This window comes from Netta rufina (assembly GCF_964035555.1).
Source record: "Netta rufina genome assembly, chromosome: 1".
In the NCBI taxonomy this organism is placed as follows: Eukaryota; Metazoa; Chordata; class Aves; order Anseriformes; family Anatidae; genus Netta; species Netta rufina.
In genome coordinates, this window is record NC_140123.1 from 44143172 (window position 1) to 44170638 (window position 27467).

Below are 27467 nucleotides of genomic sequence, written 5' to 3' on the forward strand. Positions count from 1 at the left end.
AGGGCCTGGTTTTGATTCTGTTAGGCTGAAGCGAGAAATTCAAGGCCTTCTGTTGTATAGGTCTCTTTCAGAGGTGTTGCAATAGTCTTTGTTAAAGTTTGTTTTGCAGTCAGAACACATTTTAAAATTTTTGAGTGAAAAATCATTAGTAGCATTCTGCCTTAAACTATTACAAAACATTTTTCAAAACTTACTCTCATAGGCACTTGAAGAGTCCAGCCACCTGAACAGAAGTGGCAGGGATAGTGGGTACGGTGATATTTGGTACGTGGACCGGGGAGAGCCCTTTCCACCTTCAGCTAGCCATAAAAGAGACGATTCCTTTGATAGCTTGGACTCTCTTGGCTCAAGATCCTCCACAAGCTTTTCATCAGACATAACCTTGAAAGGTGGCAGTGAAGGTATGTTTTCCTCTCTTAAATTTTCTGTTAGCATATGTCTCATAAATGTGAGTAAAGGCAATGTATGGGCCTAGTCCTTTGGGTGCCCAGTACTTGGCTTGATCTAGCTTTGTAACTGCCACAGTTGTGTTTTGCTTAAGTAAATATTGACCTTGAACAGTTGGTAGAAACAAAGCAATGCCCACAGGAATTTCCCTAGGAAGAGCTGTTGGGACTCTTACTTGTGCTGTTTTAGGATCCGTGTCTATGGGGGGTATTTTTCTATAGTTCAGGGAGGGTGAATGCAAGACTTTAGATCTGAATGGAATCGCATAAAACTGCAGCAGTTGCATAATTTTCTTGCCTAGTTCCTAGTATGGATATATCAAACCTCTCTGTTTTCATTCTATTTGTGAATATTAAATGTAAGTAGGATTTTTCCCACCTACATTAAAATCAGAATGGTAGTTGTTATTTTTGATATTTTAGTTTGTCATGGGAAGAAAGGTAACAAGAAGAAAATCTATGATGTTAGATCCTGACATCTGTAATCTTCTCCCAGTTGTAAAATGCAATATGAACTTGTAGTTTAAAGTTATATTAAAAAGAAAAAGGTGAGCGTTTGTATTTTGTACCATGTGTAACGTAAAATCATTGGGCCAAAGCCACATGGAGCACATCTCTTCTGAGCAAAGCAACATCTAGCCATGCTACCTATGCAACCTACCCAGGGCTTCTAATGGGTGTTAATCTGCTGAGATGAGCATATTTTATACCATTTGCTAATATCTTGGCTTTCTTAGTAAACCTGAGTGGCAAATACACTTTTAATTAAGAACTTCTCTGCTGTTTTACTTCTTCAGTCTAGAGGCTAGCATTGTTTCCTGCAGGCAACAGTGATGGTGAAAGAATGGAATGAATGTAGCATGAGCATACAAACCAAATTCAGCTTAATGGACCTTATTACAGCTTCACAACAAACTTCTAAAAATATATCTTATACTGACACATCAGTAGCTCAACAAGTTTGCAGCAGACACATGCCAAACATGGAGTTAAACTGATTTGGGGATATTTCAGTGTAACTTCTAGCTGGAAATTTGTATCTAGAAAATTAATGTTTTTTACCGTTTCTTCTAAGGTTGTGATAGTGACACAGACTCAGAACTGCCTTTCAAAATGCGTGACTCCCATAAAGATGACAGGTCTTACCGAAGGATTCCTGTGATTGAACCAAAACCTACTACTGACTTCAATCGCTTCTTACCCAACAAAAACAAGCAGCCAACGTATATGCCAGCACCCTTAAGGAAGAAAAGGACTGAGAAGAATGAGGACAATAGGAGGAGCTGGGCAAGTCCTGTCTACACAGAGTCAGATGGAACATTTTCAAGGTACTGGTGTATGTAGTAAAGCAGACCTTGATTTATCATTTTAACAAATGTTTTCTTCATGAACTTAAGAAAAGCTGCTGTTGCTGTAATTGAAAGTAAAGTATTCAATGTTTTAAGGGGAGGGTGGTTGATGTTCAGGTCTTTAATTTTTATTTTATTTTTTCCTGTTGTTCTTTAATTTGTTTGGCTTTGTTCCACAGAACTGGTTTTCTGGTTTTTGAGTAATGTGTTGAGGCTCATCAAACTTCACATGAGATTTAAGTGGTCTTAAGTGAAGTCTTGAACGAGTTAGATGTACAGCTTTAGTTTCTTGTTAAAGCTTTCTAAAATACACTGATGAATTTCTGTTGTCCAACTTCTTAGTTTACACACTTGAGAATAGTGGGCAATTCTTGTGTTTTGTCATAACCTTCGTGACTTCACTGTCTTCATTCTGTTCCTGTTTTGGTCAACCTCAGTGGACATGAAAGGAATCCCGTAGCTTCCTGCCAAAATAGCAGAGCAGAGTGTGGGCTCACAAATCCAGCTTCCCTCCAGATGATCTATGAGTATGACAGTGGCTCTGATTCAGAAGATGAAAGAAGGCTGCCCGACGTGGTTATGGATGACTTAGCAAAACGTAGATTTCTAGTCAAAAAGAGCCCTATAAGCTCTGCTGCACCTGGACATCATTTCATGTTGCGCAATGACTCTTCTAAATCTTGCTCACAAGAAAATGATCCAGCTGGTCCACTAGCTGCAATGCTTAAACCACTGAGGTCAGAGATACTAATCCAAGATCGAGTAACTATTGTATTACCTAAATTGCAGTCCATAAATAACTTCATAAAGTTAGCATTCTAATCAGCATTTTAACAGAGATGATAAATTACTATGCCTTTTCTGTCAAACCTTATATTTTTGTCAGAGGCGATAGGATGCTGATATAACAATTTAACTTTTTTTGTTATTATTTCTGGTGCTGCAGTGGTGGAATTGAGAACTAATTTGCTTCATTCATGAGGTTGAACTCCTGAGCCAAAAAGCATGTATTTTTGCATTCTTTGTCAAGTTGCTCCTAAAATATCTTAACTGATTGGGTATTTTGAACAGTAACCAGAGGAGACAGAGGCAGTTGGATACTAAAGTGGAAAACAAACCAAGAGTTAACATTTCTTCAGAATTATCTGGGTATTTTGATGAGGACGAGGAAGAAGAAATAGGCATCCCAAACATTGAAAAAGATGATCTCTATTTTCGCAAGCTAAATTCTTCAGCGTCAAATACAGTAGTTGCTTTTGACAAATTTCTTCCTAAGTTTTGGACTCCAGAAGAAGAATTACTATGGAAAAAAATCAGGAAATCCTCTTTCAAACCCTGGTATAAAGAGATTCAAGGGTTCAGGTGCGTTTTTATGCATGCCCCTGTTTCTCTCGTGTGTGCAAAACTTTAAAAGTGTTGTTTTGTGACTTTTTAAAAAATATTTTTAATTTTTGCCTGCGTAGCAGCAGGATATATGTTTTCTTGAGGAAAAAAAATATTGAAGTACTCTTTCATTACAATTGTTCCGCTCTCAATGCTATACATTTTACTCAATGCATACACTTTTTTTCTTTCCCTCTGTTTATTCTTCGTGCTTATGCACAGTAGAAAGAAATCGGATTCTGAGGATGAGGGATATGCTTATAAACAAAGCTCTGCTATTGTTGCTAACCAACCAAGACCAAGTTTTGAATGGAACAGCAGTTGCAGAAGGGATCAAAGCTATAAGCCAACTGCTGAGTATGTGGGAAGCTCATTGACACAGATTACAGAAGGAAAAATCTTGGAGGCTTCTGACCAGCCCAGGTTGATACTGCTGCATGAGCTGTACTCTTGCTGCATCAGAAAGAAATGGCTGGACGTGCAACAGCTAAATGAAATTAAACTGCATCCTGTGATGTTGCGCTTTTTTGTTACTATTACAATTTTATTTTTTTAAATATAGTCATAAGTTGATGGTGGTCTTCTGAAAGATGTAAATGTGAAAGCATAACGTGCTGCATAGGCTTTGTGTGTGAGCATGCAAGTGTGCGGTTTCTGAGCAGGTCAGTAAGTCATGTTACCTTTACATTGGTTGACGTGTGCTGTGTTCTGGTTAGTGGTGGTGAATGCCAAATGGTGTAGCTGTACTGCTTGGAATACCGCAAATCTAAAACAAGCATATATCTGAATACGTTGTGATCTGCTTGTATTTTTTTAGTTAATGATATTTTACTTCCCTCCTTTTGTTTTATATGCTTCAGTCAGTTTTCATTACTTCAGGCCCTGCAAAAATACTCTGACTACTTGTCTTCTGAAACGAAGACCAAAGTTGATCCTTCTTCTGGCCCTAGGCTCATAAAATGTAGAAGGAATATTTCCTTTATACCAGGATGTGACCAAGGCGACAATGAAAATGTATATCTGTATCCAGATTTAGAAAATGATGACTTATTTGTTCGCAAAACTGGGGCTTTCCATATGAATCAAGTTGTTCTCCAAGACCCCCAGTATTTTAAAAAATTCTCTGAGCAAGAGCCTCTTATAGAGGGTGAAATAATTCTGCAGCCTAGAGAAGGCCAAACTGTAATTCCAGATTTGGAAAAGGATGACATGATTTTTCGTAAAATCCTCTCTCAGAAAAAAGAGGTGCCTTTATCAGGTGCTCCAGACAAGTATCACCCTGCACTCTTTCCTGATCCTTGGAGTCTTCCTGAGGAAATACGGTCCAAATTTCTATGTTTACTTGAAAAGAGTGCAACATCAGAAGACAGAAAGAGCAATGGCAGAGTGTTGTCACCGTCTTCCCGACATAAGAAGGACGACATGCTGACACGCAAGATTGAATCTTGGAAAGTGGGAAGCAATGCACAGCCAGTAAATTTTATCCCAGGTCCGTGCAGTGAAGAAGACTGGAAAAAGTGGGAAGCAATCAGAGAGGCCAGCAAAGTTAGACACAAGAAGCGTCAGATGGTGGAGAGGTCAGGTTGTGTCCTGCACGGATTGTGCTTGAGCTAATTGAACTGTTTCCATTCAGAAAAGCATCATCTTGTGCTGAATCATTCGTAGAGTGCAAATCTGCAATTTGTTTGTGTCGTCCTGGACAGGCTTTTTATTTGCTTTCATTAGAAGCTCATGACTGCAATACCATATTTTCAACAGAAATTATGATGTTTTTTAGTTTTAGGTTGCAATTTTGGAGAAAATATGTAATCATTCCTTCAGACGCAGTTTTATATAAATTTCATGACATGAATGCTTTAATAACAAATTCTAGAGATGTGCATTCTGCAATTATTGCTTGCACCTAAGTTTAAAAATGCTTGTTTGTAAAATGACTTGCCACTATTATGAGATGATTTCATGACTGAAAAGATATTAGTGCTCTTTTTTGCCTATCTAAAGTTATGGTGCATGCAAGGTGTGTGTCCATATGATTTTAAATTCTACTGTGACATATTTATTCTACCAGCAGTTTTCCTTGCTTTCATATTTCATACAGTCCTAATTAATACTCATCCTTTCCTGGTATACCCAAAGTTTTTCTTCTGTGACTGAAGTCTTTTTTTTAACTACTTCCTAGCTCTCCTGTAGGTTTTGTACTTACTGTGGGAGAGTGGAGTTTTGTATGTTTTTTTGGCTCTGAAAATACGGCATTGCAAGTTGCAGTTCTACCAGCTGTGCATCTTTAATTTGTGACTAAGACACTTCTATGTTCCAGTTGAACCTTTGATGTCATTACATTTAATTTTTAAGCTTAATGCTGTTAACAAAATGCAAGCTTCACTGAGGAATATTTCTGAAGTGCTTGAAAAGATTTCACATTTTCAGAATTAATAGAATAAAATGCTCATATTCAAGAACACTAAAAATCCTCTTGAATCACGCTGAGTGTATTTGGTTCTTCACTTAATGTGTAAAGTTGTACATACCCTTTAGATTTATCCATTCCATGTATTACTTGCATTTAGCATCAGGAGTGGTTGAATTAACAAGGAAACTAGAAAACAGCCTTCGTAAGCCTTCTTTTTGGGATTCAAGTTGGCCTTCATTTTCATTTCTTGAAATGAGTATCTTCCAAGCATGCTGTTTAACAGCACTGGAATAAGTGATGCAGAACTAAAACAAGGCTCTATTCATGCAGTATTTCTAAATTGGAAGCATTGGAAACTTACAGGCAGCCTTGTTTTGTCAGTTTTCTGCCTGACTTACACATCATGCAAGTCCTGATGTGCTTCTGACTTGTGTCAGATCACTGATGTGCTACTCCGTGCTGTCTGGTCCTCAAGCTTTCACAGTTTCCCATTCACTTAGTGAGAGTGCTGGTGTACTGATCGTATGAATGTTTTTATGAATATCAAGCAAGATACTGAATCTTTCTCTCTTTTTTTTTTTTTTTTTTTTTTTTTTTTTGTGATTTCTAATTTCTCAGACTGTTTCAAAAGCTTTCTGATGAGCAAGGGTAAGTTTTTGTAAAAGCTTGAAAGATCATAACACTATTTTTGCCTCTTGTTTAAATTTTCATGCATGCATAGCAGCTAAAAACTTGTGCTCAAAGCAACTTGTGCATGCTGCTTTGTTGTTTTGTGCTTGAGCAATTTACATAACAAATGTAAGACACTAAAAGCTATGCACCTGGCAAAAGTCCTCTCTGGCATCTAGGATTATATCAGTTATGGTTATCAGGCATTTTGAAAGTCAGCTCTGATATTTTATTCCAGCTGAAGTATTTGGAGTTCTGTATTTAGATCAGGCTCTAAAACATTCAGAAATGTAAAGCAGGATTAGTAAATATTTCATTTTAAAGACTGAACAGTATAAATTCTGAAAATGGTTAATGACATGCATATGTACCATGGAAATGACTGAAAAATCTGTCATTTTCAAATAGGGCAGGTTGTAATACAGTATCAAATAACTCTCAGAATAAAATATACAAGTTAATACATTTCACTGGTAGTTTAAATGAATGTCAGATCCATTTGGCCTGGCATTTATTACTTCACATATTATATTTTGATTCTGATGGTAGTGGACTTAAAGAATTATTTTACTTAACTTTCTTTTTCTTTTTTCTTTTTTCTTTTTTTTTTTTTTAAAGGAGGCACATACTTCTTAAAAGGTGGTAGTTGAACCAAAGTAAATACATAAATAAATGAAAAGTGTGTTCTTGAGGTTATTCACCTGTAGTTTCTCTTAACATCAATGAGCTTTTTGAACACTTTATGGTTAGTTTTTGGACTTCTAGTTATTGAATCCTCAGTAGTAAACTGGTTAGTGCCATGTTAACTTATGTAGCCTTGTTTACAACTTACTGGCTCAGAGAAATATTTACTGTATGATGGCATATTAAGTACTTGGTTGTGCATGGTGCTCTCTATTTTCCAAAGAGGGAAAAAGCAAGTAAACATATGTATATGAACATATATTTGTATTTATATATTCTTTTTTTTTCACCCTGAGCCAAAATCTGGTAAATGAACAAATGCTGCTAGGAGAAGCAAGAAATGTGTCTGAAGGCTCTGGATGTTAGTGGAGGGAAACTCAGGAGGCTTGAGTCACAAGTTATTTTTTTATTTTATCTTTTTAATTAAGATTAGAATTTAACATATTATTTGCTGGTATGAATATGTGAATATATCCTTTTTTAGGGTATATTGCATTTAGGTCTAGATTTTCCTAGCAAATATAGAAACTCGAGAGAAAGAAAAGGAAACCATCATGTACGTTTCCTTTAGTGAATCTGGAATGGTTTTGATGCTAACTCAAAATCCTTTCTACATGTGATATAACTTAGCCAATTAAAAAAAAAAAAAAAAAAAAAAAAAAGGAAGAAAGGAGAGCTACGCAAGAAAAAGAGTTTCTGCAATAATGTCTGTAAGATTTTTGTTAAATGTGGCATTCTTCCCATTCAGAAAATAAACAAGCAAACAGGAATAATGAGTTAATGCCCTGGCCTTTTTTTCCAGAGGCCGAAGTCCAAAGTCTTATGTTACCAATGTAAGTAAGTCGGGCCTCTTGGGAGGAAGTGAAAGAGACTGGTTTGTTAGTTCAGAGCTCTTGGTATGTAAGAGATTAGAGCAAGGCCTTGTGCTGAATCACTTTTGTTTTAAACCTAATTTTCTGTCATACCAGAGAAGCATTATGGTTTCAAGTCCTGCTAGAACTCCATCACTTAAGTTTTATACAAATAAATAAAAATGAAAGCATTTTGTGAAAAAATAATAATAATAATAAAAAATCAGAAGCCTAGCTTTCCTTTATCATGGTACCAAACATTACAAAGTGTGTTATTACAACACCAAAAATCTGCGTGTTGCTTGATGCGTAACAGGCTTAAGACTCCTGCTCAGATTGATCCTGTTCTATACCCAAGCTAAAAGTTCTGTTATGCTTAAATAGACTGCAATATGGATGAATAAAGGAGAAAATAACAGGAATAGAATTAAAGGGGAGGGGGAGACATGAAAAGTGTATTCTGAGGAATTGAGATTGCAGTGAACTAGTGAGTAGGAGTTAATGGAAAAACTTGTTGATATATAGAAGAAATTAGCAAGAGGATGACTGTTAGCAATCCTAGCTTGAACTGAAAGTGTCAGGAAGACTTTGGAAAGGAGTGATATAGACTAGCGAGGTCCATAACATGATTGAACTGAGTATTTAGCAGTAAATCACTTTTATCTTTTAGAAATGTGCATTGATAACTAACTTGATTTTAGAATAGGCCTAAGGAAGAAAAATATAGGAGGTGATTCTGAGGCTGTTGCTGGAGAGAAAAAGTGAAATAATTGGAGTTTGGATTTGAGGGGGGACACACAATGGCTTTTATATAAAAGAAACAGGCAAGGTCAATAAATGGAGTAAAAAAATTAAACAGAAGTAGTAGACATGAGGAGTTGAATGTGAATCATCAGCATGGAGCTGCTGCAGGAGGAGCTGGTTATTCAATTAACCTGATTTTATTTGCCCAAATATGCAACTACTGACTTCAGTGCTGGCACTAGGTCCCATCCAAGGCTTGCTCATTCAGCTGCCCATATGTTTCCTGCTCTGTTTGAAATAACATTTAAGAACATTCAGTTGTACTAATATAAATCTCTGTTGAAGGTTTCACTTGCACAAATGGCTAAGATATGATGAAGCTGAGTAGTCTTTTTCTTTCTAGGAGTAAATCTTTGAATGATGTCAGTGCAGAGGAGCTGCAATCGATGCGCAAAATCCGTTATGAAGAACTTCAAAGGATAAAAGAACAGCTGCAAGAACAAGATCTGAAGTGGCAAGAAGTAAATACTTTTTTACTCCTCCTGACATGCCCAGATAAAGGGCAAGGTGCTGCAAATGTTCAGTGCCCCTAGAAAACTGGCTTTTGGCATATGTGCAGCAATTTATGGGATCATGCTTTAAAATTATGCATTCCATGCAACTACTAGTGTTTTGGAGGATGTCTAAGTCAACTGTAATTATTTTTAATATTTTTATATGGTTTGTATGTATTGTTGTGGTGTCACAGTAAAGCCTTTAGGCATGAGTTCTCTGAACATAAAAGTTGGGGCACAATTTGACATGCCTGAGATTTGTGGATATTGTTTGTGAAGTGATTGGAATGTCTGAGAATTTGATCCTTTGGGAGAAGAGGAGGAAATATTTCCTTGTGCAAATTCTTGAGGCTCATATCTCCCAATAATTCTGTCTTAAATTCAGCTTGTAAAGTGATATGATAACTTTGCACAGCATTATAAGGTTATGTGAAGACTTTTTTTAAATTAAAATCTATGATTGGCAATGATTACCAACAAGAGGCTGAAATTAACAACAGAACACCAAGCAAGCAGTTCATAGAAGTTCCAATATTCAATAGTTCTCTTAACCCAGCTCTGGTATTTCATGGAGAAGATTGCCAGTTCACATTGTGGTTTTACAGAAATAAACAAAGCATAGAAGTTGATCTCTTATGTTTTCAATTTAGACTTTAAGGCGTGTTTATTCTCAAGTTAATATATCAGTCTAACATACTGGTGATTTGAGGGAAGGAAAAAAAAAAAAACAACACCAAAGCCTGCAACAAAGAAATTCATATGCCATTTACATTTGTTTTCAACTATCTGTCATTGTGTGAACTATTATTAATAATTGAAAATGTCAAGGGGCGAAAATAAAAGCACTTGGGGGAAGGTGCATGAAAATGTGGCCTTGATGCAGACATGCAAGTAAAATCAAGGCATCAGATTGCTTGAGATAGGATGCCTCTGTAGACGTGCAAGGTCTTGAAAAAATCTCATTCTGTTTGTTCTCGTGATTCTTGTAGGATCTAGCAAAATGGAAGAATCGTAGAAAGAGCTTCACTTCAGAATTGCAAAAGAAAAAAGAAGAAAGAGAAGAAATAGAAAGGAGAGCCTCTGAGGTTTCTGATAGGAGCAGCAAGTCCCTGAAAGAAATGGAGCAGGAAAGGTAATGACCCTAATGGGAGTCTTAAATTGTGGAACTTAAACTTGAGTATTTTAGTTCCCTTTTAGTTCCCTTGAGCAGTTGTTACTGGCAAGTTGCAATTGATTTTTCAGAAATATCAACAATTTTAGTTCCAAATTCTAGAGTAAAAATCTAGGCAATTAAAGGGCAGAATATGATCTGCTAATACATTGTTTTCATAGAATGATAAACAGTTTGGCTCTGTAAATGTTTTATTCAAACCATGAAGAAATGTACTGCAAAGTCAGTATTTGTATCCAATTTAAAGAGGTTAAAACAATAGAGAATTAAGCCAGTTAACTGCCTCTTTTATTCTTGGATCAACTTAACTATTTCTTTCCTCTAACACTGAATTTGCTATTCTCTTGACCACAGTGGATAAATACAGTCAGAATTTTTGTGTATATCACAGAACGGTCAACTTCTACTTTATTTCCTTTGTATCCCCTATTGTTCCTCTGGGTATTTACAGAAAAAACTTCTCTCTGGAGAGTCAAGTTTCGATAGAGTAGTGCAGTACCATATCTCCTGATGACAGTCATTTTTTTTAAGTTTGTTTTTAAGTTTAAATGTATATGGCTGAGGTGAAGAAGGGAATATGCATATGGCATGTATTTATAAATGAAATTTAAGTAGGTCTCAAAACATAATGTTTTGAGTATTTTTTGACGTATTTGTGAGGACAACTTTAAGAAAAATATGGATTCAAATTTTATTGAATGTCCAGTATTGCCAACATCTTAAAAAATAAATAAATAAATAAATAAATACATATGTTAAGGATTATCTATCCCTATGGTGGTTTCTTTTTGACAAGGGAATTAAAATTCTGAGGATATGTAACTTGAATAGCTGTATCATTTTCTTGGCAGAGAGATGGTGTCTGTCATGGTGGCAACCTGATAACATGGCAGTAGTATGACTGAGTGTTCAGATGGAGTAGGGGTGGGTGGGGAGGTGGACTTAAATACTAATATTTTAATATATTTTAAGTGATTTCATTTTTTTTACTTACCAGAAGTGTGTTTCTCAGTTTATGCTCTGCATTGAAAAATCAGTAGTTAAAACACCTAGGGTGCACCTGTTTGCCTGTTCACTTTGGGATTTTAATAAGGTCTGTCCCCATAGGGAGGATAGAGATCAAGACTCCTACAGGCAGAGAAAATATGAACACAGATGGACGTATTCACTGAACGATGATGTGTTTACTGAAGAAAAAGAACCTTCTACACGGTCAGTGGTGAAAGATTACCTTTTGGAAGAAAAAAGCTCCTATAGCACTAAAGACAGCAAAAGCCTGTCTGCTGCTGAAAGGAGCAAGGATCATCTGCCAAAGCAGGAGAATTATGCCACACGTGAAGCTCCTGCTTCCTCAAAGAGCCTGGCAGAAGAGCAGAGCTCGTCTCTTTTGTCTACGCGCTACTCAGTGAATGCTCAAACTGGGTCAGCTCAGGTTTCAGCTTCTCTCCCTAGAAGTTACCAGAAAACTGATACCTCCAGGTTAACATCCGTGGTTACACCAAGACCTTTTGGTGTCCACTCAAGAGGAATCTCCTCTCTTCCACGGTCACTCACGGTAAAATTCTCTTTAGTTCCTGAAGTTTATAAACGTTTGGTGTCTCGTATAGCTGGGTGAACAGTAGAGCTTAAATGTTCTTTTTGTTTGATGAAGGCTGCATTAATACAGCAAGTGATTCTGTCATGTAATATTTTTGTGTTTCTATATTTAAAGGCATTTGTAGAAATGTCTAATTTTTTTTTGTAGAATCATCTTTATCATCTTTAATGACTCCTTATTACAAAAGGAGAAGAATAAAATTTTAAATTAAAATTAAATTTTACATTAAAAATGAAAAAAAAATCTGTCTCTGAAGAGAGAAAACCTTTGATGTAACTGTCTGAAGCTAATTTAACATAATTGTTAAAGACAAATTTTCAGGTGATATAAATTTCTTCTGCTTTGCTGAGCTTGAAATTAAAGCTTTACTCCAGCCTAGAATTTGCCTGCTCAGTAAAGCACTGAAACACAGAAATTGTTTTTTCCATAATTACATAGATTTTCGTAGCTTTTTCGTAAATCCCTATCTGGCTCAAGTTTTTAAAGGAGAAGCATGCAAATTTTTCTAAGCAGATCATTTTAACAAATTTATCTTAATGAGTCTATACTATATATTCTGCAAGTATTTTAAGGAAAAAGTCTTGCTGCTTTTTTTTTTAGTGGGTAATTAGTAATGGGTACAGTGACTAGAAGCTGCATGAAAGGGAGGAGTACTTTGTTAAATATTTAAGCTGCTGAAAGATAAAGGATTTTTTTAAAGCACATATTTACCAAACTTTTATTTTTGTCCTAGATGGATGATAGCCAGAAATACAATGGAGAAGTGGAAAAAGCTAAAAGAACTCAAACTTTAACTAGCAGTTCATTTTCACTCCCAGACTCTTCATACTCTCTCTCTATCAGTGTACTTGTAAGTAGAGGTGAGGAGAATGAGGAGGAAAAAGGTATTAAGACAACACCTACTCCTAATTTCACATTACCTGTAAAACCCCAAGACCAAGATGCCAGAGGCAGTATTCTGAAACAAGAATATTGCTCTCCTCCTGATTCTGTTTCACTTGCATCTTCTGCAGAAAATGTGAGTCTGCCAGAGCATGAGGATTCAAAATCCCTGGTAAGTGTGGAAGTCATAACTGCTTAGCGTAACTGCATGCTGCAGCAGAGTCAACAAATAAATAAATAAATAAATAAATAAATAATCCCATGCAAGACCTCATAGACGTATTCCTTAGTGGTAAGAAATCAACTTGAAGAACTCCTATTATGTTTGATTTAATTCTGGGGAAAGAGAGCATTAGGAAAGAATGTATATATGGATCTTTGAGTCCTCTCTCTCTCTCTCTCTCTCTCTCGTGCTTTTATTTAGAAATCAAATTCAAAGTAGATACTCTAAATATTTAATTTGGTGTTTGTGAGGCTTCTGGTATTCTCCCAATCAGCACTTTGTGTGTACAATCAGGAATGTCAATTAGATGAATGTTCTGAGCTGCTGTAGCATTCATTTGCACTTTTAAATTGCTGGTGGAAAATAAAGATCAGTTTTTCAAATGTCAACCTTATACATTAATATCACAATATCCTTTTTTCCATTAGTTGTGGCTTAAGCCTTTTTGGGTTTTGTAATTATGTACTTGAAGTTATTCTACTTGGTATTCATACTAATGAATTTAAAAAGAAATTACCATCTTCTTGTGTATGTGCTTATCCAGAAGCTGTTTTTTGAGTGTTTTTTCAGAACCTTGGAAAAATACATCAAGTGCTATTTCTTTCAATTTATTTCATGTTTCACATGTAAAAAAATGAGTAGCAATAGCTTTAACTGCCACCACCTTTCTGCAATATGTAATGACGTGGTTTATACCCCTTGACAAGTTAAAAGGTGAATACTTTGCATTCCTGACACTGCTGTACAAGTTAGTTGTCAGTAGCTTGAGTGAAGACAATAAAAAAAAATCTTTGGATGCTGATAAATGAAATCACTTCACACACCATCTTTTTTATGTATTCAGTAATTTTGATTCATTCTTCTTCCTAATCACCTGTGAAAAAGTAACACATTTCAGTTTAATACTGCTTATAACTCCTTAGCTATTGCAATGAAATTATTATAACTTTTTGAAACTGTGATCATTGTATAAGCAAAGAAATTATGATCCTTTTTCTGTATTGTAGCAAAAACAGGCAGAGAAGCTGCTATTCTAATTAGTGGAATTAGATTAGATATAGGTCCTTTGTTTCCCTTCAGGTGAGCCAAATGAGAGCAAAGAATACTAGATTCTATTTTTCTCTAATTGGTCACCAAGTTATAAACTGTCCTGCTTGTAAATAAGGAAAGTGTTTAAATAATAAAAAATATCACTTGTGTGGTCCATCAAACAAACTATAATTTAAAGAATGCAAGTTCTATTTGATATGTTTGTAAATCATCAGAGCTGACCAATTGATAGTTCACTAGTCATCACAGTAATAACACCAGATTTGTACAGTACTAAATGTTTTGGAGACTACACTGAGCTTCGTAATTTAGACAGGTACAAAATTGCATTACTCCTCTCACTAGGTAGGTTTAAAAAATAATTGATTTGGGATGGTGGAAATAAAAAATACTGATGATTGTGATTTCCAGGAACACAGGCAAATTCAGAAGCTTTCTATGTATGTGCTAACCTATTAGTAGAATAACTTTTAAAGTACTGTTACTCACCTAAGGAGGTGGGATGAATAGAAAAAAGTCTGTTTCAGTGTGGAAAATATTTCAACTAAGGATCTGTTTTAGTTTCTACCATGGGCTGTGACTGGGAGAGTTTCATCAGGAACATGTCCTTGTAACACAGGGAGAAATAAAGGGATGCTCCCTTGCAATACTGTTGTCCTCTTGGCCCAATGCCTGGGTACTGCTAAAGACTCCTCTGGCTGCTTCCTGCCCTGAGAAGCCAGCTACCTACTTCTACTTGTAAAGCAGCTCATTGTGTTCTTTGACCAGGATAGGAGTTCTGGGGAATTGGCTTACATACCTGAATTTCTAAATATTTGCAGTTAGGGAAAATGAATCCCACCCTTCAGAGCACTGGTTTGCTGGGGAGCTAAAATGTAGATGTATGTTTAGTGCACATATAAGCATACAGGGTTTCCTCCATGCAACATTACTGGAATATATCTATTTCAAGTGTTTGACAGAAGTCTCTTATTTTTTCCTTTTATAACAGTATCAATTCCATTATAATGAAGTGAATAACATGCATTTGAGTATTTTAATTGTTTTTTAATGAGTTCACATTAGAATGTTAATGTGTGCACCACATGTTTATAATATACTGTGAGATTGAAAGCAGGTGTTCCAAAATGCATTCCAAGTCAAATATTTCTGTAGTTTAAAACATAAATGTTGGGTTTCATTCTGATTTTGAAAGCCTTCTAGAATGGAAAATCTAGATTCTAGCTAATTTTGGGATTATTTTTATCTAAGGCCTCCATTACAAAATACATAGGAAACTAGTAATATTTCCACAAAACAGAAAACGTGATTGTTCACCCAAGAAAATCTAGTTGCAGCATTGAGCCTGCAAAGGAAACTGATGATGACTTTTGTAGTATGTGGAAGAAAAAGTAAGATTGAATTAGTTATTTGTTTTGTTGTTGCTGTTTTTCTTCATGTTCCTTTTTGAATGATGTTTGGTCAGGAGGCACTGGATTTTACAAATTCACAAGGCTGTCCATGATGACCCATTTAGTGTTTGTTTCCTCAAACACCTTACATCTTGTAGCATCACTTCATGAAATATTTAAATTAGAAAAAATGCATGGCTAAGTGTGTTATATGTATAGCCAAAATATAAAAGTACACTGAAAACGCCTTTGAATATAAAACAAACTAGTTAGTTAACAAAGTTCAATGCTGCTTCCTTTGTTGGTGATGCTAATAATAGATGATTACAGTGCACATTGTGAGTAGCCTTGCTTATTTAGTGGATAAACTTTCCCTCATTTAGATTCCCGTGATACCAGATACTGTAGTGTCATGTTTTATTTTTCAGGAACAGTACAGTGAATTGAGAATCAATGTAAACCAGAGACCTGGCCACAGTCGCAACTTCGGGTTTACAACAAATTGGACTTCATCAGGGGCCTTTGTACAAACAGTCGAAGAAGGTAAATGTGCATTTAAGTGTACAAACTTTTGTTCTTGTATCTAGTTTGCAGAGGCTTCTAAAGTAAGATATTTACCATAAAGGATATTGGGAATATTAAAAATAATAATAATAATCAGGTAGACAACTGAAAAAATAATATTTTGTTTACTATTGTATTTCTGTGAATTATAATCTCTTTAAATGGATTTAATTCGGAAATACTAAAAAGCATTTTCCTAATCAAGAATGTTCCTATGACTACTGAAAAACTATAAATATGATTAGTCAAGGGTTTATCAACTCTCGTACAGGACAGTAGTAAAGCGTACATGCAGATTTTTGACATCGAGGTTGTTCCCTTCACCTTATTTTAAAGGAGTTCATGTGTTTATAAAACATGAATTCAAACTTTGTTAGACATTCATATTTTTACTTTGATTTTACCTTTCTTAGTCTCTTGTATTTTTGGAGACAGTTAATATTTTTAGGCAATTGCAATTTCTTAGTTGATTACCAGTGCATTTTTTTCAGATGTGTTAATATTGAGGAAAAGCAATAGTTTTTGTGTTGAAAAAAAGCATATATAAGCATTTCTAAGCTTTAATAGTCTCCTGCAGAGAACAAGCTCAGTTTTCTTGAGTAAAAAACAAAAACTAAAAGTGCAAAATCAATAAGTAAATCGCATGTAGTACCTATTCTCTGAACAGTGATCCCTCACATTGTCAGAAATATTTGATTATATTTAATATGATATATATTGTCCCCTTTCTTACATCAAATATGAGTTTATTTTGAGAAAAGAGTAATAACTGGAAATTCCTCATTTAGTTAGCCCTTCATTAGTCTTTCCAGAGAGGAAAATATACCATTTAACTGTACTTACGTGGCAGCCTTGATTTTTGTTTTAAAGTCAATTTATAGCTCTCTTCATTGTAGCTGAGTACTTTTCATAATTAGATTATGACCATTAATAATTAGTTTGTGTGAAGAATAACTTAATTTACTTAATCTGTTGCTAGGCTTCTGGTTTAACTTTGTTACTGGGGGGCAAAGGACTGTCTTTTTGCACTGCCAGCTGTAAATGAGAAACCTGGGGATACCGGGTGTTTCTAATTGTCGTTCACAAAGTTCCAAATGAACTCTGTGCCTTGGATCTGTAGGCAAGAAAGTCATTGCCTTGTAGCTGTTACCTGGGTTATGCTGTATTACCATTCTCACAATGAAGGATGCAAAGAATAAAGACAAAATGACGAGGTTTTGGTGGCTTATATATTGGTATTCTTATTTCTAGCACGTTTAACATCTTTTTCAGTAATTGACTTGTGTCCTTATGTGATAGCTATAGGTTCCTTTAAAGGAATGAAAGATGAAGGAGGTAGACAGCTCATTGAAGAGTTAGATATGCCTTCAGCTGAGGGCTACTGAATGTTGTTTTCTATTTTTAAAAATAAGATATAGGACAATTCAGACTGGAAGGGGTCCTTGGGACCTAGAGCAATCCACTGCTCAAAGAAGTGTCAGAACTGAATTCATACCAGAGCTCAAGGCCTTACGTAGTTGGTTTTGAGACCAAGGATGGAGACTACACAGCTTCTCTGTGCCATCTACTCTAATGTATTTCTCCTTTTGGAGAAACTTCTTCCTATATATCTGTGTCAGAACATTCCATGTCTCCATTTATAACCACTGTACTGTGTTCACCTGCCATATGTTGCCCCATTTGCAATTGATTTTTGAGATTGCATTGATGTAAGAATGTACAGGTGTGTGACTGAACACTCACAGGCATGTAAGATGAAGTAAATTTGTTCCACTTCCTACATGTTTTAATTATTTTCTAAGACTACAAGTGGGTATTTGCTGTAGTAACAACAGGTGAGGGTAGGTTAGAGAGAAATAAATGTGGATGGAAAATGAGTGAGAAATATTATTTTGCATTTGTTGGTTTTCTTTTGTTTGTTTGGTCTCCTTTTGAGAGGGCTAAGAAAAAATCCTCTACCTTCAGTGAAATTTATGTAAAACAGCCATACTGTGTTTTTTTCTTTTTTTTTTTTTTATATTTTTAAATGTAATTTAAGCTAAATCCTCTATACCCATGACAAGAAATTATCATTAAGTTCTATGCTTTTGGAGGACTTCAAGGAAGGTGTTTGGCACCATACAGCTCTAGGAACCTGAACAGCCAGCTAATCTCTGCAGACTTCTCTAAGGTTGAATTGGAGCAAAATCCCAGTCAATATAGGTGGTTTAGTTTGCACTCCTGAGAAGCCCTTTCATTCACAGACTGCAAAGGCAGCGTAGGAAGGCTAGCCAGCAAAGTTACATGACAAAAATTGTGCAGTGTAATTTTTCCTGAACATGTTAAGTACATTTGCAATTTGGAGACCACTGCTGTTTGTTCAAATCTGAATGGTTGTGATGTGGTCTGCATATATTTTTCTGGTGATATGGGAAGAACTATGCCATCTTAAAATTCCTTCCTTTCCTAAAACGTGAGTTGGTAACCCAGAGGTATTTCTTTGAGCTGAATGTCATCCCAACTGAATTATTTGAGTAAAATGACCACCGCTTGGTTCCTAGTGCTCATCTTGTCACAACACAAAACAGTTCCAGTGTCTCTGAGTCTGTAGCATTCTCTGTACAATGAGTATAAAGTTCCATGTATGTGTTCAAACTATATGGTACAAAAAATCTTACTGTCACATCAGACACTTACAAACGTTTATAAAATGTTGCAAGTAGTGACTTCGATATTAGTAACTTTGATAGTGTTGTTGATGGTACATTCAATTTGACTTTCAAATCTATTAATTCTTTGACATCTTCCTAGCTCTAAGGAGGTGCTTTTTTTTTTTTTTTTTTCAGTTTAACTGTTGCCCATGCTTTCTTCCTCCAAATGAAAACTCATGTATTTTTGTTGTTGTTTGTTTGTTTCTTCTTTTTAACATTACTTAAAAGTATTTAGTGTGTTTTAAAAGTTTTGCTGGTAACTTCTAATGGAATATCAGTCCATATTTTAGGAATGCAGAAAAACAGAATATGAATCTGTGCTCTTCCAACATGGTAGTGTCATTTTTTTGTGAACGCGAAGGATCACTGCTTGGTATAATATAGGAAGCATAGCTCTTCTTTGTTTCTTAATTTACTGGCATTCCAGGAAATTTAAGAACTATCTGAATCCTTAGATCCGGACTTGTAACAGCATTGTTCTAGTGAATCAGAAGGTTAGAATGAAGCATATGATGTCTAAATTCTTCTGTCATGTTTGTCCACATCTGTTTACGATAATGAAATATAACATTGTCCTTGGTATATTTTAAAAAAGATGTGTGCATTTCTCGACTTAATCTGGAAAACGTTTCTGTTGTGTAATTCAGATTTGTTTGATGTTATTAACATAAGGATTTATTTTTGCAATCTTTAGAAAAAAGAAAGTGAAAATGTGGTTGTTCTGCTAAGGGAATTACTCTTAATGGAAGAACAATTCAGATATAATTCATAAAATTATATGTAAGGAAGTTTGAGCTTCTCAACTCATCCATTTTCTGAATTAAAAAAGTGTGTGGGGAGGAGGGGCCACTCACTAGTCCTAGTCCTGTAGGCACTCTGTCCTTAGGCTGCTTAGATCACCAGCCAGCACATAGTAATAAGTGAAAAAGAGTATAAAGTGCAGCCTGTCTTGCAAAATATCATTAAAATCCAAAGTCCAAATGGCAATAAAATTTACTCTTAATTGATTTGTAGGCACTGGTAAAATAAATACAATTCAGAGAACTCTAACAGGACAGCACCTAGCAATACCTTGAGTGAGACCAATTGCCACTCAACTCAGAGCTATAAAATATTGTTAGCAAAACAACATAACAGCATATTCTTATCGATAGAGCCCATAAAATGTAAATAAGAATGAGGAAGTCATCTTATACTGGAATTAACTAAATGGAGTATATCTTTGGGCAAATAGGAGGATTACCCAAACATTGTCTGAACTTCAGCTAATCGTTGGCTACAGACACTGTGGTGCTGCCTGTCTCTTTCAGAAAGGCAGAAGAGGGCTAACCAGAGCCTGTTTATTAAATGTGGATGCTTGCAAACCCCAAAGACTAACGTTTGTCATTTTTATGTTTCGAAGTTCAATGCTACTCTAATATTAACTGATTTTACTGACCTTATATTCACAGTACTGTCATTTTTTTTCAAGACTTTCTGAATATCCGCTAATAAGCATTTCTATGTATGAATTGTTACTTTATTCCCTCAGTAACAGCTGTGGTTAAAAATAAATAACTGTTAAAAGATATTTTTTTTTCCTTCTGATTTCTGCAGGTAGTCCTGCAAAACTTTCTCAGCTGCATGTAGATGATGAGATCATTGCTATCAACGGCACAAAGGTTTCACATATGGACTATAGTCAGTGGGAAGAAGCCATCAACAGAGCACTAGAAACTGGAAACCTGGTCATGGATGTTAGACGATATGGAAAGAATGGTGAGTTGTTTCATAGGGCAGATACAGTATGCTCTGTAAGGCAAATAAGCTTCCTCTCTGCTGTACCTGACAGCTGAGAGTCCTTATTACCCTTACAGAAGTAACATGTATCTGAGCTAAGTAGTTTGCTAATGTCTGTTGCATTTTAACACAGCTTGGCTTTTTTAACTCCTTGTGCATTAGAAATGTTGTGGCAAGCAAGTCTACTAAACATTGAACTTACCTCTGTCTGGTGCTCTGGCCTGCTTTTAACAGAACACACAGCTGAATGAACAAATAAAATGTACAACCAACACACAAGGAAATATAAAATGTTCATTTCTTGCCATACCACAAAAACAAAGAGGGGCTAGTCTCTAGAAGATAGTCAAGTTTGGAGCCTCTGTCCCTGAAACAGCAGCAGCTCCTTTCTTCAGTAAAGGAGAATCTTGCCTGTTTACCTTCATGAAGGGTTTTTGCTGGTGTATGAGCTTGTGGCTGATATAACTCTTCTCTACTATGATTTTAAACATTTACCCAAATATTGTGATGCTGTAATCTCAACAGAATGGTAGTACCTATTCTAGCTAGTGAGGATTTCCATCCCAGCTGAAGGCCTTGTTCGGTCTCTGGGCTTGCCATGGGTCTGATCAGGATACCCTTTCAAAATCATGAAATAACTTTTACAGAATTGGGAGAGTGATCAGTGACTTATTTGAGAGTATAATGACAAAACGTTATTTTAGTGGGATACTGGGTAGAAAAATTTAACGGCAAGTGGGAAAAAAAAAAAGGAATATAATTGATTGGGGAAGAGACACGAAACAAATCATGATTTCTACAGGACCTAGCAAAAATGAAAAGTGAAAATCTATTGGAGAGTTCATTGAATAAACTGTAGGGAATTGGGGATGGGGAGAATCATGGAGGCTGAGCGAGGATTTCGATTTTTTCTTCCCCTCATATTTTTTTTCTAGTTCAGACTACCCCTCCTTTTTTTTTTTTTTTATTGTTGCCCTATGTGTTTCCTGAGTATCTTGGATGTGAAAATGACACTTCCCTGAATAGTGTGTGATTGAAATATTACCTTGTGTGAGTAAAGTTGAAAGAATTCTTGATCGTTACTAATGCTGATGAAATAGTTTTCAATTAATACTAATTACTCTTTAATGTTGAGCTGCTATAGTCCATGTTAGCAAAATACCTGGCAAACTTGTGGCTTCTGACTAACACTTGTATTTTTGGGGAAGGCGGTCTGCTCGTAAAAGCCCCTTTTCCTGTCTCCACAAATTCTACCTGATTTGCGTCTCTCCATCTTTGTTCTTTATGTGTCTCTTGTGTTATTTTAATGTGTTTTCGCTAAGTGTTGTTCTGTTCTTTGACGTTACTGTCTACGTTAATTTCTTGATCTCCACATACCAAAAGACTGGGGCAAAGACCAGCCTTCCCTGCCACATGTAAGGCATAAAATCCTCAATCTCACCAGTATGGGTACCAACATTATAGGTACATCTGAAAATAAATGGATTGATGCAACTTCCGGAGAAAGTGTTTCAAATGTTTCAACCATATCATCAAAAAGAGAATTCTCCAGCAGTCTTCAGAGTTCTGTGAGTATGTTTTTGAACAGTTGTGGGATGTTGGGGAGGAGAAGTGAAAATTGATTGCCTTGATAAGGGGAAGGATGGAGAGGAAGAAAAAATCTTTTTCTTATCTTGCATTGCTTATTTTTAGGAACATAAAGGTTACTGCAAATATGGAGATATAACTAGGTAGTAAGATATATACGGTGCTCTAAAGACTATGAAAAATATTAAAATATTTAAAGACTGTGCATTAGCTGAGGTATGTACATTGCTTATTCTTTAGAAAAGCATATAACCTCCATCATTAGTGTAAATGAATGTTGCAGTCCAAAGCAACAGCAGTTATGTTCTTTCAAATTTCCTGCAAATATCTCCCAACCTGCCTGCCCAGGAGCTGAAATAGGAAGGTTTTGTCTCCTGGCATTTTCTTGCAAACTAATGTTTTTTACTTCAGCTACCAATTCACAGCCTGTTACTGATCCCCACAAATGCCTCCAGTCATTTTATCATATAATATACTCAAGAAGTTTTAGTTAGTTTTCATATCCTCCTGTGGAATTTCTAATATTTTGAAATCAAATGTTTCATGATACACAGCTCCTATCAGGGAGAAGTTTAATTGGATCAACTTCCACAAGTCTAATGAATTTGAGTCCTGTATCTCTTATTTTTTAGGGTACGGAAACAAAGTTCATAAATGGAATGCAAGGAGACCTTGGATCTAATGAACAAAGAGGTAAACTACCATTGCTTTTCATCTTCTAATTGTATGGGTTTGGAACAAGCACAGATACTAAACCTGTAATTATTGCAAGCTTTATATAGTGGGCTAAGTGAGACCTTAATGAACTAAAAACTAGACAGGTATCACAGAGATCTAATTGCATCCAAACTGGGTGTAGTTTGCTTCCTTGATGTGCTAAACAGTTGGAGAACTGACAACAAAGCAGTGACAAATCCCCTGTCTCAGCATTAGTGGTTGTAAACTTAATGTAGAGTAGGGATGAAAGAGAAAGAGGAGGTGCAGAATTTGTTATAATTGCTACTGAATTGTGTGGAGACTGGATCAGTATGAGTATCAGTTTATTTCACTGCCCAAGAAAAAAATGTAGAGAGTATCCATTTTCTTTTCTGTTTTAGTTGTGACGTTTAGGGAGGAAGCTGTGGTTGTTTTTTTGTTACTACTTTTAGTTGTGTTCAAATTGATATTGATGGTTCTGGTATGAACAATAATTATTTATGATGCTATGAACAATTGTTATCTTACTTGATGACAGTGAGAGAAACCAGGTATTTACACTTCCAAATGGAACAGTAAGCCTTAAATGGGAGCTCTGTATTTCATTTTATCTTGCATGTGCCTGGTGATATACAAAAGTATCCCCCAAGAGATAAGTTGTCCTCTGGAGATGCCTTTCTGATGACGTTAAATGGTGATTAGACTCCTTAGCCTAATTTGGCATCTCAGTCAAGGTGGCTGAGATTAGACAGGAAGAATCTGAGTCTGAGTGTGATGCTTGTACTGTTGTTAAAGTTGAACAGTGTCAGTGATAAAATTAAATACTAATCAGTATATGATGTAACCTACTAAAAACTGTATTTATTACTATGAAATATTAGGTTTTCCTTTATTTCAGTGTCTTTTTTTTTTTTGTGACATGTCCGTAGACTGGAGGTGTAACAAACTTTTGTTATCCAGTGGTGATAGTCATTTGAAAGAAAAACAAAACAGCACCTCATTGACTTGTCTGTATTCTTTGTATCTTTCAAATAGCATCTGAACCAATTTCTTTGAAAAACTTAAAAAGACGGTCACAATTTTTTGAACAAGGTAAACCAAAGAGCTAACATTTCATGTACTTCCATGAAATTGTTCCTGTTGCACACTCTTCTTAACAAGTCTGGTGCTGGGTACTCTGCCTCTTCAGCATTGTTTGCTGCAGTTATGACAAAGCAACATAATTCATTTCCCTTCTTTCCCCAGGGTCATCAGGTTATTCTTACAATTCATGGGTCTACCTTTGTGGTAATGGGTCTTTGTGTGTTCTATCTATAGCTATTTAAATCTTTTGTATTGTTCATATTCCTTTTTTTTTTTTTTTTTTTTTTTTTCTCCACTGGATAGGAGTAAGAGGGATAGCACTTGCTGTTCAGGTTTACTGCTACCTACAAAACAAAATAATGTTGAACATTCCAGTAGAAGCTTATTGCAGAGTTCAAACAGCTGTTAAACTCAAATTCAGAGTAAAGCATCTTATTATTTTGAATTGCAGCTCTCTATACATTCTAAATCAATGGAAAACAGTAGTGGCTGGTCTTCTACTATGTGGTGAAGTCACTAGATCCTGAGAAGACCAATACAAATTTTGAATTGAATCTGCTAGCTTTTAAAGGCAAAAATAAATAAATAAATGAGGCTCTCAGTTCTGGTTTTGTAGGTTGCTTTTTGGTGTTCTGCATGTCACAACTTGCATACTTCCACTAATGTATGTCTAATGCTGTCTTTAGACTATATATGCCTTGCTGTTTTGCTGTAGCCTGAAAGAGTGAAATTGTGGCCTGCTGGAAGTCCAGTGTGAATTTGGCCAGTGATTTGAGCGGAGCCAAGATTTATGCCCCTGGTTGTGTGCCCTGTTATTTTTTGAGAAGTGATACGTGAAGTGCCACAGCATATATCTGTGTTTGTGGTTCTGTTTGCTTACTGTATCTGTTATAAGGTGGTATTTTTTTGATGGCTTCCCCTCTGCTTTTTTTTTTTTTTTTTTTTTTTTTTTTTTTTTTTTTTAAGGCTGGCTGTGAAATTTGGTTTCGTTTTGATGAATTTTTGCTTGAGGGGGAAGAGAAGGGTGAATTTCTAGAGTGTACACTCAGTGTACTTTTGGTCTTTTTTAACTTTTGGAATTTTGACATTACAAAGTTATAGAAGAATTTTCTTTTTTAAATCTGTGCAGGCCAGCATAAGCTTACAGGTGTGAGAAAAGAGAGGAGCAAAAATAGCTACAGCTTATGTCTGCCTTTAATCTCTCCTGGTACAACTGCACAGGAGATCAATTCTATTTGTCCTGTTGTTACTGCGGCTGTTCTGGTCTGATAATGAAGACAAAATTGTGAATATGTAGGGTTTATTTTTTAATCATTGTTTTGGCACAAGCTGTGATCAGGCATGATAGCCTCAGAGAGCATAAAGTTTGTGGTAAATGGTGACAAGCTCACCAAATTAAAGTATGCTTTGCAGAGTAGGAAAGGGAAAGCAGTTGCAAAGGTAAAAAGCACAGTTTCGTGATGTAGAAGTTGCTTATTGCTCTTAGTTCATGCCAAGGTTATTAGGCGAGTAGCTGCCGTACACCAGAGCAACATTCTGAGCATCTGGCATGCTGAACAGTTGGTTTTCACAATAACAATAGGAAAACTGCAGCAAGAAGCTTCTGTTTTGCCACAGTGGGAGAGGTACTGCCATTTCAAACAATTGCTGATAGCACCTGTAAGCATGTAAAGCTTTTAAAGAGTTGCACACGTTAGTTGAAAGCACCTAATAAATTCTGACCTCAAGTAAGTGAAGTAGGGTCAAATGCTACAAGCATGGCTTACTAAGGAAGTAAAAATTTAGTCTGAAGTTCAGACTTTCCACACTTGAGGAAGTCTTAAAGTAGTGAGCAAGTCTTAAGGTAGTTAGTATGCTTCTAATAATTTTCTTTTTTGTTTTTGTTTTGTTTTGCCTTCTACTTGCAAATCCCACAGGTGGCCCAGAGCCTGCACTGCCTGATGTAAGTACTGTTTACAGATAACTAATGAGCTGTATAATACTTGTCTTTTCAAGAAGCCCGCAGCTTTCCATTGCTTTTTTACACTGCCTTAAAATTCCAATCAAATCAGAGAGCTCTAAGACTTTTTTAATGTCTAAGAGAATGGTTACTTACTGTCCCTTTGAAGAAGTTGATTTAGGTTCTTGTCATTCTAAAGCTATAGCATTTGTAATGGCTTTTATTTCTCTTTTAAAATGTAGCATTGATTATGTGTAGGATGATAACATTCATTCATTTCCATGCTGTATTAGCTCCCAGTCCCATCCATTACTGCTTCAAATCGTCGGGTTTGGGATCAAGAGGAAGAACGAAAAAGACAGGAAAAATGGCAAAAGGAGCAGGATCGTTTACTGCAGGTATAGTTAATCTTCATGATCATAGGATTAACTGTTAACTATTAGGGAAGAAAACATTTCTTGATTTCTGTAACTCTTCTTACTGATTGCTGAAGAGGACTTCTAGATACATTTGCTGGGCTGTATAATAGAAGACACTAGCAATTATTAGCAAAAAAGAGGTAAATGCATTAGTGAGCTTCATGAAATCAAAGCCAGACTTGTATATTTGCTACAGCCAGAAGTGCTCAGTCATCAGAAGGCTGGTTTGCTCTTACCGGGGAAAAAAAAAAAAAAGTTACAAGCAAAGACCACTTAGGTCATCACTTTTGAATATGATTTTTTTTTGGTAAGAAGACTGTCTCTAGAATGAGTTTCTTGATAACCAGGTGACAGAGATGTCATTTACTCTGTACAAGCAGTGTTAATAAAATCTAGGCATTCAGCAGTAAATCTCAATGACAAAGCAAAACTTAATTGCTCTGTGTTGTTTTTTTCTTAATGTTTTGGCTTTTATTATTCCTTTTTAACTTGCAAACTCTATGAGGCAGGAGAGTTGTGCCCTTCTAAACATATTTGTGGTCTCTGTTACAGTTGGGTGTACAATTTGACATGTGGAGAGATGGCTTTGAAAAATGTAAAACTTGTCTTCCCTTTTTTGAGACCAATCTGATCCCTCTGCCTTTGCTTTTATTTTCCCTTTTCCTTTTTTTGCCACCTGAAAAACTAAATTTGTCTTGAGTCATAATGTTATTCCTCTTCCCAATGATCCCAATAACAACTGTTGTTTAAATAACAGAGAAAGGAACATAAGTCAGTTTTTGTTTATTTCCAGGTGAGAGAGAGGGAGAGAGAGAGAAAAAAAGAGAGAGGGAGAAGAGAAAAAAACAACAACAACAACAAAACAAAAAACCTAAAACCTTAGAAGGAAAACATTTAATGTTACATATTTTGTTTTTCCCAGGACTGAGGGAGTGACAGACAAAACCACCAAAATATTTATTGAGTACCTTAAGTAATGTCTTAAAACACTGCTTTGATTTCATACTAAATCTAGTCATAGGACAAAATTTGAGGTCCAAAAATTGTCTTTTGTTAGAATAAGCTTCCAAAAGACCAAATGTTCTTGCTGAAACCAAATTACTGCCTTATATTTAACTTAGTAATGACTTTATCATATTACTGTGTCCAGTTCCAAGTTAAATATGAGTACTGTCTTCCAATAAATACTTCAGATAGCTGGTATTTTTTCAGTTTGGAACTGAACTGTAAAGAAAGGGAATGTAATGGATGTGAGGTCAGTTGTTAGGTTAGCATACGAGAAGCCTGGCTTCTCTGAAATCAATGA

The 27467-nt window shown here is 35.8% G+C and overlaps 1 protein-coding gene across 9 annotated transcripts in view; it reads left to right on the top strand.

Annotated features, from left to right (window-relative positions):
• The window catches only part of LMO7 (LIM domain 7), a 72598-nt gene that overhangs the window by 29047 nt on the left and 16084 nt on the right, over positions 1-27467 (top strand). Inside the window, exons 1-20 of one of the 9 annotated variants that reach the window (XM_084283460.1) lie at positions 268-401; positions 1522-1774; positions 2233-2532; positions 2867-3157; positions 3401-3601; positions 4039-4755; positions 6207-6236; positions 8940-9057; positions 10080-10222; positions 11369-11816; positions 12592-12718; positions 12872-12912; positions 15833-15947; positions 20255-20416; positions 21821-22005; positions 22657-22717; positions 23756-23812; positions 23966-24007; positions 25720-25745; positions 26036-26140. In XM_084283460.1, coding sequence (XP_084139586.1) covers positions 1560-1774; positions 2233-2532; positions 2867-3157; positions 3401-3601; positions 4039-4755; positions 6207-6236; positions 8940-9057; positions 10080-10222; positions 11369-11816; positions 12592-12718; positions 12872-12912; positions 15833-15947; positions 20255-20416; positions 21821-22005; positions 22657-22717; positions 23756-23812; positions 23966-24007; positions 25720-25745; positions 26036-26140 — 3384 coding nt within the window. In that variant the 5' untranslated portion in view covers positions 268-401; positions 1522-1559. Of the gene's footprint in view, positions 1-202; positions 402-1521; positions 1775-2232; positions 2533-2866; positions 3158-3400; positions 3602-4038; positions 4756-6206; positions 6237-8939; positions 9058-10079; positions 10223-11368; positions 11817-12591; positions 12913-15832; positions 15948-20254; positions 20417-21820; positions 22006-22656; positions 22718-23755; positions 23813-23965; positions 24008-25719; positions 25746-26035; positions 26141-27467 lie in introns of those variants that run through there. The other 8 variants (XM_084283456.1, XM_084283459.1, XM_084283455.1 and 5 more) reach the window with 8 other exon arrangements.